This window comes from Crocodylus siamensis, chromosome 1 (assembly GCF_052110815.1).
Source record: "Crocodylus siamensis isolate JL-2025a chromosome 1, ASM5211081v1, whole genome shotgun sequence".
Classification (NCBI taxonomy): Eukaryota; Metazoa; Chordata; order Crocodylia; family Crocodylidae; genus Crocodylus; species Crocodylus siamensis.
Genome location: NC_143395.1, coordinates 152896810 through 152912059, shown reverse-complemented (window position 1 = coordinate 152912059; position 15250 = coordinate 152896810). Strand labels below are relative to the sequence as shown.

Below are 15250 nucleotides of genomic sequence, written 5' to 3'. Positions count from 1 at the left end.
CCTGCACCTCACAGCATGGATACTGTTTGGTTAACATCATTGGAGAGGACTCGTTTGTCAGAGTTGCAGAATGTCCTTACCCTGGTAGGAAGGACTTGGATTTAACTTGTGAAGCTAAGTAGAAAAGGCTCATTTTCTTGGCTCAACAACATCAAGTTTTCTTTCATTTAATGCCCATGTACCTGATGTAGAATACTTTGTGTTCTTTAAAAAAAACCAAACACACCACAAAACACTGAACCATCAATGAGTTCTCTGGCAACCATTTCAGCTTTCCATTATTCAATTAAAAGGTATTCCACATTCACATCCTACATAGGTGAAGTTTCTGAAACACCATATATAATCACCAACCAGAAAATCATTCTTTCTTAGGAGCTCAGCATTTAACTGACGTGTTAACAAGGCTGCTGCATGTTCTTTGTTCTAGCCAACTATCAAAACAACCTTTGTGGTAACAATGTAGAAAAAAATGAAAGCTGTATGGCAGGACTTAATGTATTGTTTTTGTTTTTTTCCTAAAGTTGGATTCGCATTGAGATCTCACCCAAAGTTCTTAAAATGAAAGTAGTTTGGCTTCTACTTAACCAAGTAGTCTTGTTTATTTTGTGAAATCATTTCTGCAAGGCTAAAATTTAGTCTTGGTTGTTCTTACAGTGCTTTCCTGCTACCTGAACAGAATTGCACCCTTAATAGATCCACACATCCTGTTTTAATTTTGGTGGTAGAGATTGGGTGAAAGTTCATGTCATATCTCTAAAAGCTTTGTAATTGGGTTTCTACATGAATTAAGTTGTGCTATAAAAAAACCCCAAAAAACAAAAAAAAACAGCTCATCATTGAGATGACAACCCACTCCAAGACAGTTTCAGCAGTTTCTGTTGTTTCTTTGAGAAATGTTTCAATACTAAAAATAGCATAGTACTACCATCTTAGTTTTCCTGCATACATTTATACAGCATTGCTCTTTGAGAAGTATCAGGAGCTGACATTTGTTTTAGTACAGTTGTTTTACAATCCTTATTTAGGTAGAGTCCTAGCACCCACTTCCTGTGAATCACTGGTTATGAGTTACGCTGAAAAAAAAATCTGGATTGCTTCGCCCCTTATGTGGTGTTGTGGGAAACACAAGCGCTAAGGATGTGTGGGTCTCTCCAGTGGAGACTGCTGGCCAAAATAATCCCAGCTTGCTTGCTTGGAGTGCAGGCACACTGATAGTGGGAAATCCATGAATAACGTATCTGATAGACTCACAGTTATTGTAAAGTCAAGTCATCCTTTTAAAGTACCTGTTGCCCTGCAACACAGCTGTGTTATCTATGCTATGTAGTCTTATGTTCCCAAATTCATGTTTAGGTGTTCAGGGTATATTTTGGATAACAAGTATGACATTTGCTGAACTTTTCATTTTATGAATTATTATTTAATACTCTCCTTAATATGCCCATTATGGTCAGTTCATGCATATTGTAGATTGCCAGCTGGTGAGTGTGCATGCCATTTACTTGTGTGGAAAATAGCAGTTCAGTGTAAAGTACATCAGTTCTTTCTTAACACATTTGTAAACATTTTATGTAGGGAGAGCTCATGAGTGGGTTTCTCCAGAATTTGTGCTGAAAGTGCACAGTGCAGTGGCTTCTTTAACCTTGGAGCTTCCCCCTGTACTCCCCGGCTGATGATTGGTAGAGGGGTCCTGTCACTTGCTGCTTGTTGCCTGCACTTGATGGCCAGGAGGGGAAAACTACAATTTTTAAATATGCTGCGTTTTTCACCTTCCAGACATCAGGTGCGAGTAGCAAGCAGCAGGGCCCCTCTGTCAAACAGCTATGGAGGGGTGCACAGGAGGGAAACTCCAAGATTAAAGAAGCTGCTGTGCTGCGCACTTCTGGTGTGAATTCCAGAGATTCCAGCTCATGAGGAGTAGTGTGTCGTACTGGGAAGAGATTTGCTAGGTGGAAAAGATAACTTAAGTTTGTGTGGACTGTGCCTGGCTATGTTGAAAATACGGGCCCTGTACATGTGTTCTTTTGGGGGTATTTTGCCAGAAGGTAGAGTCAGATTGTATTATGTAACATTGCGGGTAATGTGGATATGTTTACTTTAGGGCAGTGGTTTTCAACCTGTGGACCCCTGGGGGTCTGCAGACTGTCTGAGGGGTTTTTGAAAAATGAGAACTATCAATCAAAAGCATGTGAATACCCATACTTACACTTCAAAGGGGTCCTCACCTCCATTCAAATTTTTTTGGGGGCCACAAATGAAAAAGGTTGAAAACCTGTGCTTTAGGATACAGTACAGTATAACCTCATAATTCCAGATCTCAGAAATCTGGCACTCTCAAAAATCTGGCACTTTTTAAACTTGGAGTGGCTGCTCCAGGACCAGCCGCCACTTCCTCTGCACCCCCAGATGCAGAGGGGGAAGCTTGTAAGGTTGCCACTGCCATTAACCACTCCGTTAACCGCCCTCCCTCCTCTTGCCATTAACTCTCCTCTCTCGCTACGTCATGACTGGCCGCCGCACAGACTTCAGAAATCCAAAATTTCAAATTTCTGGCAGGTGCTTGGTCCCGAGCATGCCGGATTCATGAGGTTATACTGTACTTGTTATGACTCTTTCATCTTAACTCTCATCTGTAAGACGATATTAACAATTTTTTTTCACTATATCCATCGTTAAGGTATGTTTACCTTGGACTTTGTAAAGCATTCAATAAATTATGTATAAAGTGTGCTGAATTGTCCTGTAGTTAGTTTAAGTTATTACTGGAATACATAAGAGGAATATTCACATTTATAAATTCAGTTAAATCAGAAAACTGAAGAGTAACTGGATATCTATGGAGGATACCTTATCTGGTTATTTCCAGTCTTTCTAATGCTTTGAGTTTTTATTGGTAATTATTTTTGTGATATCTTCAAAGATGTGAATATAATTTATCTGTATTTCTGGTTTTTTGAAGATACCATTTTGCAAAATTTTGAAGCATTAACCTACTTGATTGATGGAGATATATATTTTTAAGAGGATAATAGCTTTGGAGTTCCTCCTCTATAGACAACTGTATTTTCATTTGTCTATCCCTGTTCTGGCCTGTTGGTCGCTTGAGGAGGACTTTCGTATTTTTTTTTCTGTCTCTTCTAAACTTCGTAAGGTAGGCTCTTGTTTCCTGTTCTTGAAGGAGCAAGAATGTTTGGTAACCAGAGGTTGGACCATGATCATACTGGCAAATGGCTGAAGATACCTTATACTTCAGAGGGCCAAAGGTATTGAGACATGAAAGTTTCCCCACTTGATTACAGACCACTTCATAAGTGTATATTCTGCAAGATATCTTCAGAGAAGCAAATTAAAAGGTGAGTGTTTTTTTTTTTCCCCCCCTCCACACTTTCCCCAAATAATGTAGTGGTCATCTTATAATTTTTATTTAAAACCCCAATGCCTCATTCTTGTTTAGATCAGTGGCTTTCAAACTTTTTTGACTCAAGGCACCCCTCGGAATATGTCAGCTCTTAGTTTGCACTTGCTTTTTGACTACAGAAATATAATAGAGCAATTTTTCTGTTGCAAAGAACTCAGAATGTTTTTAACAGTATAGACAACCCTCACTTAATGTGATTTTGGTTAGTGCTGTTTTGCTATAGCTCTCATTTAAAATTCATACCTGATTTCCACTGAGCACTCAGCCAGTTTCGCTATAGTGCTCAGTGGAATCGGAGAGTTTTGGCGGGTGGCAGTGAATGGGTTGAGTGGTAGCAAGCTGGGGGGTGAGTGATTGGCAGTGAGGGGGGGACGGGTGTGAGGACGGAGCCTGCGCCACTGCCTGGGCCAGAGCTGGCAGGGGCCCAGGGTGGGGCAGCAGGAGCACGAGCCTGGGCTGGCAGGTGGTGCCGGAGCAGGTGCGGGGGGTGGGGAGAAGCAGAAGCAACAAGGGCTGGGGGGCAGGCGTGAGCATTGGGCCCGTGCCAGTGCCTGGTGTTAGGGCCGACAGGGGCCCATTTCCAGGGCAGGGCAGCAGGAGTGCTGGGGCCGGGGCCTGGGCCAGGGCCAGCGGAGGTCCATGCCCAGGGTAGGGCAGCAGGAGCGCCAGGGTCAGGGCTGGTGGGGCAGCAGGGATGCTGGTGCCCAGGACCAGGGCCGGGCCAGGGCCAGCGGGGGCTGCACCCAGGGCAGGGCAGCAGGAGCACAGGGACTGGGTTGGCACATGGGACCAGAGCAGCCAGTGGGTGGGCAGGGGGGTGAGGAGAAGTGAGAATTGGCAAGTGGGGGGTGGGTGTGAGTGCGGGGCCCACACTGGTGCCTGGAGCCAGGGCCAGCGGGGTCCCAGGGCAGGTGGCAGAAGCGCGGGGCCCCAGGCTGGCATGTGGGGCTGGAGCTGCCGATGGGTGGGTGGGAGAGTGAGGAGAGGTGGTGGCGGTGGTAACCAGTTATCTCTATTTACATTAATTCCTATGGGGAAATGGGTTTTGCTTCAGGTGGTTCTGCTTAATGCTTGTTTTTTCCAGAGCCAATTAAGAGTGCTAAGTGGTGGTTGCCTGAATGGATTCCTATTTGAAATCTCTGGGTGATCTTGTGAATCATACTCGCACGCCTTAACAGCACTAACATTGCGTGGCACCCTGTGACAATCTTGAGACGATACCAAGGCACCCCAAGGTGATTTGGTACCCTGTTTGAAAATCACTGGTTTAGAGTTACCTCCTGAAAGGTTTGAACCAAGTCATTTGCAAGAGAGAGGTCCAAAAAGTTTGAACAGCAGCCCTGAATTTCTGTAAAGGATCTATAAATTTTTCACACTGCAGCTAATGAGTGGGTTCACTTTTCACTTGAATAAAATAATATCCTATAACTTAGACCAGCACCAGTATTTGTTTTAATGTTTAAAAGGAATTTAAACCACACGTAACTATATCAGGTAGTGGGGTGGGGAAGGAAGTGGGGTGGGGGAGGGATGATGACTCCTGGAGTCTCCAAGGTCCCTGGCTTCTCTTACTTTGCTTCCAAGACTCTTTCTGAAATATCATAATTATATTTATTTCGATGTTGATTAACAAAGGAGGGGATAATAAAGCAGTATTTCTACAAGATGTTGAGTACAGTAATCAGCTGCATATACTTTGAGAGTGTCATTCTAACGTTGGAAAACTTGGGACGACTAAGATATTTAATTGATAGAAGAGATGGATATACATCTGAGGAGATAGCAGTTGCAGAATGTCACTTCAAGGTTTAGCTGCTTGGTTTTGCTGTATTTAAAGGCGTAGTGTGAATTCTGCACTTCAGAAGTATTAGTGGAGACCAGTCCTCACAGATCCTGCTGCTGAGAAAGGTGCTGATTTGGGGTAGTGCCAAACACTGACCTATCACATGCAATGTATACTGAAGCTGGTATACTTTAGCAAAAAAGGCTAACTGGGGTAGCGTTGAGGGAGTTCTTGTTTATATCTTACGTTAATAATCTGTCAGTTTTTATAGTTTATTTTGTCTCTTACTGTAACCTGCCCCGAGCCTTTGTTGGGAAAGGTGTCATTTGAGTCAAATAAGAAAATCATTCCTTTACTAGTTTACTTACCTATATAGACTGTCCTGCCAAAGTCTTCTCTAGAGGATTTTTTGGTGCACTAGTAAACGTTCTCACTGACAGCCCTGTTTGTGTCTGTGCAAAAGCTGAGGTAGAATTTATGTACCAGACCTTCTGCTAGTACATATCTGTATTGCTAAATTTTAAGCTGAAGTTCTGGCCCTATGTGTTCAGTATAAAATGAAACCTGTTCTGAAGAACTCACATGAAACACCGATCTAACTACCTGATTGGTCAGGGGTGCTTATTCTGCATTCTTAAAAGTGCTAATCATGTATTCTTTTTTTAAACCAAGTATCTGGGCTTTCTTCAAAAAATGAAACCTGTTCTGTCAGGTATTCAGTTCCCTGGATTAAATCATGGCTGTCCTCCTGCAGAATGGGTTTGTTGGGACTGCTTTACTTGACAACCATCTTATAGACAGAAGGTAGTGTGCCATAAATATATCCTTCCTTGGAGGTGGATTGACTTGTACAGTAAATTTAAATAATTTAAATTACCAAGTAGAAAGGATCAATTAAGGAATTGATTTTAATAACTTCCAATTTGTCCTTCAGTTACTTTGTAAAGAAAGGTGTATTCTTGCTACTTGATAACATCAGGAAAACATTCAGATTTACAACTAAGTAGAGACTATACACTTTATTTGGTATATCTTATTTCTGTGTAGAATGATACGCTATGACTGTACATTGATTCTAAGAAATTCTGTAGCTTAATATGGAGATTCTAACTAATTTTACATTTTTAGTATGATCTAGAAGGGTGAATGCCATGTTACTTATTAGCTAGATTATAAGTTTTTTGGTCATAATTGGTATTGAAGATGGCAGAATTTTTATTTTTTTATATATATTTTAAACAGTGATGAGGTAACGTGATGACATTTCCTGGACTCGGGATAGATCCCAACACATGTCTTGTATTGGTAGCATAGCTCCTGGATCCCTTACAGGTCAAGCCTTTAATATAGTAGTGTTGTGCCATATTTATAAAGCTTGGCCTCAAAAGTTTGGTATTTTTTCTGCTGATTTTTTCATATAGAAAAGGTTGTAGCCTGTAACTTAGGTTTTTCATAGAGCTTCCTGGAGTCAGCTTATTTATTTTCATGTCTCAAGAGTTCAGTTCTTAACATGTTTTATATTTAAATTATGATTTAATTTTAAGTTTATTTGTAAATATTTTAAAGAGTTACAAATAAAATATTATCATTAAAAATATTGTGTTTTAATAATGTTTTATCAACCTTACTTCCTTTTCTGGAGTATTTGAGGTATTGATTTTTGGTTATTCCATGAACTCAGTATTGCAGTCCGAAACCAGTTTGGAATCTTGTTACTGTTGAGGAAGTCCAAGAGACTTTTACCCTAAGTTTCTGACCTAATTTTACTTCTCTGCCTCTCTCACACAGGGATGACATGGCTGATGGTCCAATATTTACCAGAGGCCTCCCATGTTCTCGAGGGCTGGAGCGATATCCCTCTCATGAAGATCGGCCATCCAGTCCTTTCATGATGAGACATGATGAAGATTACCGTAACAGGGATGTATACCTGCATCGGTCAGATTACAGCCCACACTATGGTCGGCGTGAAGAGCTGCCACGGGGATCTAGTAGGGATAGTGACAAACTCAGAAAACCTTCCTACCGATCAAGGTCAGAAGAGAGAGGTAGAGAAACAAAGCGCCCTCGGTATGAGAAAGATGAGAAAATGCACAGTATGAGTGGGGACCATCAAGGTTTCTCATCGGGAACGCGAAACTATCGCAGGCGAAGCCGCAGCAGAAGCCCAAATGAAGAATTCCGGGAACTTGAGCGAGCCAGGAGGAAAAAAGAAGAAGAAGAGCGAAACAGAAATTTGAATCATGATCTGCCTAACAGTGACTATGGAATCCCTGGGTTAACTAGCACATTACAGTCTACTGACACTCAGTATTTGTACAGGCCTGATGAAATACCATCCATGCCCAAAAAGTCTATCCTGAAGAAACGTGTGGAGGTGGAAGTTGAGCCCCCCCCAATACAGGTTTGATTCATATGTACTCTTATACTTCCCAGAGACATCACTTATTGCTCCACTGCATTATTTGATCTTTAGTCTCTTGGTTTTTCTCTCTTTTGGTAGAACATATGTCCACTAGGCACAACTGGTGAGTCTGTGGGCTTCCCCCTGTTCTGGAGTTCAGCCAAGAAGCAGCAGCGCTCTTTTACCAAAGCCTTTTTGTGGTCACTTCCATTAGTTTCTTATGTTTCAGGGCATTCAAACTCAGGATATGTCTGTATGGCAGAAAACAGGACCATGCACAGACATCCTCAAGTAGCTCACGCAGTCCAGTCTGGAACCAAAAGCATTCCATCTGTGTTACTATACCATTGCACCCAGTTTATATAACTCAACCGAGAAAGGGACTTATTAGCTTGGGTGCGCCGCTGTGTTGATGTGGTTTTGCTGCTTCACAATCTGGAATCACTATGTGCTGAGCTAGCTAAGGATCTCTCCGCATGATGCTGTATTGCATCTTGCTTGACCAATCAATGGTGTGCAGACAGTTCTATCATAGATGTTTGTGGTTGAAAGTTTCAATTCTTTTATTTGCAGAGAAATGTAATCAGATATGAAGTGATTGTTTCACACACCCATGAAAGCATGTTGATGATGTACCAAAGTTACTATGTGACATGCTTGTCTTCTTTTCATAACCTTCCCATTCTTTTTTGCTCCTCCCTTAGCTATTCTAAATTTTTGACTGTAAACTCTTTAGGAGAAATGACCTTGCCCTTTTCGTTTTCACTGGATGGTGTTAGGCCCCTCTTGGTGCGATGTGATAAATTATTCTTTTCTTTTTCTAGCGTGAAGACTTTTCAGACAATTCTACAGCTAGTAAAGATCTTCCTCTTATTTCAAGTCGCTCATCTTTGTCCCAGAATAACAACAGTACTCCTTTTGCTTCTGATGTGGAGAACTTCATCAAACGGTTTAACAAAGATTCTGCAGTAGAGACTCCAAACCAGGAGTTGCGTGATGGTTTATATGAGTGGAGCCCACTTTCTGCACAACCCAAAGACACCTTTGCTTTTGAAGAGAAGTTTGAAAGTTTCTTATGTCAAAAGGAGAAAACAGAACCAAAATCAGAGCCTGCAGATCGTCATGGTGACTTCCTGCTCCCTCATGAGAGGGCTAGTCAGGATGGGAGTGGTTTCTCCCGCATTCTAGGCTTGATGGCTGATTCTGCCAGTGCTCAAGAGAAGAGAAGACGCAGTTTCCCTGACATTGAGGATGAAGAGAAATTTCTTTATGGTGACGAGGAGGAAGATTCCAAACCTGAACCGGTCCCTGCTGAAAAGCCGTCGGTGAGTAGTGGGAGTGAACTTGCCAGCCAGAAAGCAAGTCCACCTCCTCCTCCTCCTCCTCCTCCTCCACCACCACCTGTAAAGCTAGATGCTCTGGAGGAGTCCAAGGTTGAGTATGCAAAGATCCATGATCTGCTTAAAACTATTGGGCTTGATATTGGGGTGGCTGAAATTGGCAAACTGGCAGTCCGTACCCAGGAGCGCCTTCATGGAAAAAAGCTGGCATCTCGTTCTCCTGACCGTCGCTCTTCAGACTCCCGCAGCAGACTGGAATCATGGGAAATGCACCGCAGTGACACGCAGTCTCCAGAGTCAAGCCAGCAGCGCCGTGCATCACCGCCTGGCCCTTACCAGCCATCCACAGACACCTCATCATCTTCTCTTCAGAAATCAGAGTGCTCTAAAAGCAAAGCTGTGGGCCATGAGATCCCTGTTGGCACACCAGAAGTACCTCTTCCTACTGCACCTCTAATCCCCTCAGCACCACCTGCCCCTGCTGGTTTGCCACCTCCCCCCACCTCTGTTTCCCAGTACCAAATTCCCAACTATCCCCGATTCAGTGCGCCTCAGATGCCACAAAACTATCCCCCTCCCACAATGGCCCCTCCTGGCTATGATGCTTATGGGCACTATATGGCCTATGCAGCCTCTGGATGGCCTATGTACCCTCATCCCCAGCAACCTAGCCCTGCATTGCCAGAGGCTCACGGGCTGCTCACAATGACAATGACAGCAAACCCAACGCGCCCCAATCTCCGAGTGATTGAAACGGTCTCTATGGGCAATGATGCCCCTGATTTAAAGAGAGAAGACTCTGTACTTGTACCAATTCCCACTGCATCTAGTGGTCATCCCAAAGTGTCCATTCAGCTCACCTCACACTTATTCAAAAGCACCACAGAAAAGATTTCAGATGAAAAAAATCGGGCGGCTCAGAAGCAAAAGGTGAGTGTGTTACTTAGATTTGTAAGATCTTGGTTAAGCCACTCAAATTTTAAATCATCACTTGGGTTTACTGAGGTCATATCTATCTGTGTTTATTTTTCAATCTTAAAAACAGCAAAGCCTTTTGGTTAGATTGCTGGTTGCTGCTGATGCTATTGTTGCTGATGCTAGAATAAAAATGATTGGTTTTCTTCACCCACGTTTATGAGGTACTTGACCATTTGAATTTTTAAGCACTGAATTTACTTTAATGGAAGACTTCTAAATGTCCCTCAGATGTATTTGCTTTCCTTCCCCCACAAAAAATGTTCAGAGGGCAGTTTACAATAAAGACAAAAAACTTATAAAAGCAAAAGAAAGCATTAAAGTAAGAAAGTGTAACAACACAAAGTACTCCCCCTCCCTTCTGTCCCCTCTCTTCTCCCCCCCCCGAATTCAACTCCCCTCTCTCTGACCTAGGAGAGCGTTTGTTAGTTTCTTCCCTCCCACCCTTGATTAACCCAACCTCGCTTTCCCACCCACATTCACTACCTACCTAAAAGAAAACATTTTTTTCCCCTTGCTTGTTCCTTCCCATTTGCTTCCCAGTCCCCTACCTTACACCTATGGGACTATCTCTCCACTTTATTCCCTGCCCCACTCCCATGTCCTTCCCAGGCCCGTACTGCCTTGTCTCTCTCACATAGGGGCATGGCTGTGTCCAGAATGCACTCCTCCTCCTCCTCCCCACAAAGAAACACATTATTCATTTTAAACAATTACAGCAAACTGTACAATATCTCCTCTTCGTCGATGCTATAGGGGTTGAGTGTTGCCCTATGGAGGTGCTCACCCCAGGGCAGCTTTAAAAAAAACAAAATCTCATCTAGTTACAGGCTTCTGAGCTGTTGCTTGAATATGTGGGAGGGAAGTGCAAAGCTGATTACCTGTAGTCAGCTAAGAAATGGTTCAAGAATACAAAATGACTATGATGTAACAGTTTAAACATTAAGGAGGTGGAATATTTCTTTTTATATCAGTAGGATAAATGGTTGCTAGTGATAACACGATGTAAAGTTGTAGTTCTGGATCCTGTGCTTTTGATTTTTATACACGTGACAGGCAGGTGATCTGCACAGCATCTAAAAACCTCTAGTGGTCAGACTTGCCTGCCTATGGTCCATGGCGTCCCCTTATCTGTCACCTGCCATGACTTGATTATAGGGTCTTTTAACTGGGGAGGCTGCCTCCAGAGCCTGGGATGGCTTCTTTCTGGGTGCCTTAGTGTACAGCCCTTGGGGCTTCTCTGCCCTAAACCTGTGTGACCTCCAGCTGCTGTCATAGTCCATGCCTCACTGTTGTGTCTTCAAATTTTTCGTGCTCTGGCCCCCTTGGCTTTGACCTGCCAGTTACTTTAGCTGTGGACTCCTAAGCCTGGGCCCACTTGTGGCTTGGCTACTGAATCCCGGCCTTTTCCCACTCTTGTGTACTCTGGGGCCCCGTGTACTCTGGGCTAGCCCTCAGGGTTCCTGACCCCAGGCCAGGCTGCCCTCACTGCCTCTGCCCTCAGCCCTCCTGGTTCTTGACCCAGGCTAAGCTGCCTGACACTGAGTGCCCTACCAGGCACCTCTCCATAGCCTCCACATCTACCTCCATAGCCACAGTCCGGTCCTCAAGTTACCTAAACAAACATAAACACAAGCGTAGTCAAAATATAAGCAAATAACATCTGTAAAACTTCTTCTCTGCTCTGGGACAATACCTTGCTGCTTCCCCCTTTCCCTTTAGCTGTTTTGGTGCATCTGTTATGGGTAGCGAGGGTGTTTATGGGCCTATTTCCTGCAGCCAGTTTGCAGTCATGGTATCCTTTTCCCCATCTGAGATTCTAATGTCTGTCTCGAGGCATCTTCACGTAATCCCTGGTTACTTTTGGCCAGATCAGCATGGCTCTGCTGGCACTCTGCATACTGTTTCTCATAACTGGCCCTCTCAGCCTCCAGCCTGCAGGTCCAGACTACCTGCTTTGGCTTAGGCCTTGGGCTTATATGCCTTAAAGCCATGCCCTCTTGCTGTCATGTGGCTCCCCCAGCTGCACACAGGAGTTTCCCTTTTACCTAAGGGTCAGCTTGTGCAGCTTGGTGAAGCCCCACACAGCCAGCTTAGTTTGCTCCACTTTCTTAAGAAAGTAACAGGAGCCCCTGGCTCCCTGTTACAGTGCATAAAACATTGATATTTACAGTGGTGGATACATTAGACATTTTTAAATAGGTATTAAAGGATGGAGTCAGTTTGAATGTAAATATTGGTCTGTGGATTTTTCCCTCTTTTCAAAATATTTTATAATATGTTAAAAAGAAGAGCTAGGAGGGATCATATTTTCCTTGGTATACCAAGTTTACACTGCATTTGACACCACTTCTATGCAACTAGTTTTACTATTGCCCTTGCATAGTACGGTTGCCTGTTACTGTGGATCATTCAGAGGGCAGCAGAGAGGGATGTTTTCTAGTAAGAGAATTTGATTTAGAACCACAGATTATTAGAGGGACCTATAAATATTCTCAAAACAGAGTTCAAATGGAGGTCATCTGTTCAAGTCTCTGTTCCTAAAATAAGGTAAAGGTACATCTTCCTTTCAGAGCTGCTGTCATTATGGCTATGCCCACATAGCTGTATAAACAGAATTTCAAGTGGAGAATACAGCATGTGGCAGCAAGAGGAGGGTTTATGCTGTCATATCTACAACAGCTTATTGAAAGACTTAAGCTCTGCTGGCATTTTTTTAGCATAGTTCTTTCTACACCAATGTCTCTTAGCTTATATTGTTAGCTAAAGGCATAACATACTCCTATTCCAGTTGACATAGTATTACTGGTAGAATTTTGTACTGCTGATCAGGTCCAAAGGCTTTTTAACATTGATTTACATCCCCTTTTTTTTAATATGGGATGATGGCAGTAATAAACTTCTGAAAATTCATTGTGGTAACAATCTAGTTTGCATCTCTAGAAACAAAGTTGGAAGGGAAAATGAAAGAACTTACTAGGTTTCATTGAAAATGTGCATTCTGTACAAAAGGAGTACTATTATGTTAATAGAAGCTCATTTACATTTATCTTTTCAATGTTCCTTGAGTATTATCTTTAATATATTAAGCAAGATGTTCTCAGCTTCCAAGAGCCACATAGAGACATTCAGTTTCTTCTGCTGTCTTAGGAGAAATAATGAGTACAGGTGCTCAGGATTTTTCTGAGTAAAAATGGTTACTTGGGGGGAAGGGGGGGGAACAATCAGAGTTCAGTCATTTCTGGAAGAGTTTCTCCTGGGCAAGCAAATATCTGTACGCATTCTTTTCTGAGAGAAGCCTCAGCACAGTCCCCCAGCATCCCAGGGTGTTTGCTTCCCCCCCCCCCAGGCAATAGTGCGTCTCTTGCTGGACTCTGTTGCTCCAGCTGAGCAGGGAGCAGAAAATGCCCTCTTCATAATCCCACATTGTGCTACAGGGAGAGACAGGCTAATTCTGAGCAGTCTGGGTTAGCCACTCAAGGCTGCCTTGTGCACTGTTGCCATCTGTCTCTGGGCAGACTGAAGGAGTCTGCAGACCACACTGAGATGTATAAACAGAGGCCCCATGGCTGTGGAGTGTTATCACTGCAAACTCTGATCTTCAAGGGCTCAATATTTGAATGTCTTTGGGTAGGTTTTTCTACCAGGAGAACAAACCTGGGAGAATTCTCTCCCAGATCATTTGAACATCTGTCTGTGGTCAGTGACTTGACAGAAGATAGGTGTGTTTGTAAAATGTACACAGTATTTTGAGCAAAAGTAAGATAGGACTGAAGCAAAAACATGAGTTACTAAAACCAAGGGTAGCATAGAAGAAGAAAGCTAGACAAAGTTTATATTTTTTAAGTTTTCAGTGAGGAAGTGATGAGAGAATGTGCTGTCATCAAAAATGCTCAATTTTGGATTAGCTGTGCTTTCACTGAAGTTAGTAGGTCAACATTAAGTATTTTGGGAGGGGGAAAACATATTTTTTACTTCTGTTTACACTGTAGTATTTCTTTCCTAAGGAACAGTAAATACTGTTGGGCTTACAAACCAATCAGGCTTGGTTTGTATACTGCCTATGAGCAATATTCTAAAAATAGATGTTACAAGCTTTTAGGGATACTATCCTGAGGCTTGTTCTATGTGGTCTTCCCGATGATTGGTTGATTGAATAATTTAGTAAGTTAAATGAGGTTTTGCCGTCACAACATTTATCATCAGTACAATAGTGGTAACAGCAGTTTGAGGACAAAATCATGTATTGATACAATGGTGATCTTTTTTTTCCATATCTTTCAATGGATTGAAAAATAGACACAGATAGAGTGTACAAAAATAACTTGGCGAGAAAGAGTCAGCTTAGTTTATTGTATTAAAGGGTAACACAAAAGGGTATTTTAAGAACAGTTATTTTTAATAACTAATATCCAGTGAGCTGTAATCCCAGGTTTAGCAGTCACTTAGACAGTTCTGTCTTAGCTGTGCTGAAAGGCAGTGGGTTTTTCATGCCCTTCTCTTCCCAACCTTGTTAGGTCATAGAAGAGAGAGAGAAGCTGAAGAATGAGCGGGAAGCCCGTCAGAAGAAGCTCTACTATCTCAAAACTGAGTTGGATAGATTGCGTAAACAGCAAGGTACAGCACCTTCACTTATTTTCCTTTTCTCACCAAAATGTGCTCCCAAGGCCCTGTGTGCAGCACTGCACTTCTTAGAATAGGAAACATGTAGACCAGAATAATATGCTGAATTGAGAGAGGGCGTATTTCCCTACTTAGGCATCCCCCAGAACTCTTTACAGAGCTGTGATATAGTCACTTCATTATCTCTGTCCCTATTGGTGAGTGTAGCTGCTATGCTGCAACAAGTTTTTCAAGCTGCAACCTGTTTGTACTGAGTGCAGGTACATAGGTCAAGACTTTGTTTCAGCTTTCTAGAACGTGCCATTGGGCACCTTGACAAATAAGCACACTGTGCTCTGCATTCCAGTGTTGACCTGCACGTCACTATTTTGATTAATCTAATCTGGAGAGAATACATTTTTTAATACACCCAAACATTTTGGGGTAATTTAAAACTTTTTACTGAGTTAAGGCAGGCTTATTTAATTGTAGGGGAGAAGGTCATTTTAGAGTAGAGTTTGTGTCTGTTTACTGAACATTGTGAAGAAAGCCAAGGATTTTTTTTGGTCACACAATTTGAGATGCTTTGTTCTTTGCTAGAAGGGCCCTTTTTATAAACAGACCTAATGGATCTAATGTGAAGACATCACCAAGAGCACAGCTTCATCCTTCACTTGTTCCTGTTCAAAAACATTAACATTATCAATTTAAGTTATTTTTATGAG

At 42.6% G+C, this 15250-nt stretch overlaps 1 protein-coding gene across 3 annotated transcripts in view; it reads left to right on the top strand.

Moving 5' to 3' along the window:
- The window catches only part of ZNF318 (zinc finger protein 318), a 45857-nt gene that overhangs the window by 16981 nt on the left and 13626 nt on the right, over positions 1 to 15250 (top strand). For 2 of the 3 annotated variants that reach the window (XR_016442097.1, XM_090045814.1), the window contains exons 3-5: positions 6993 to 7608; positions 8433 to 9878; positions 14441 to 14540. Coding sequence is in view for 2 of the 3 variants with exons in the window: in XM_090045814.1 (XP_089901940.1) it covers positions 6993 to 7608; positions 8433 to 9878; positions 14441 to 14540 (2162 nt within the window). In the remaining variant the exon portion in view is untranslated. Of the gene's footprint in view, positions 1 to 3181; positions 3357 to 6992; positions 7609 to 8432; positions 9879 to 14440; positions 14541 to 15250 lie in introns of all 3 variants that reach the window. The other variant, XM_090045826.1, reaches the window with a different exon arrangement.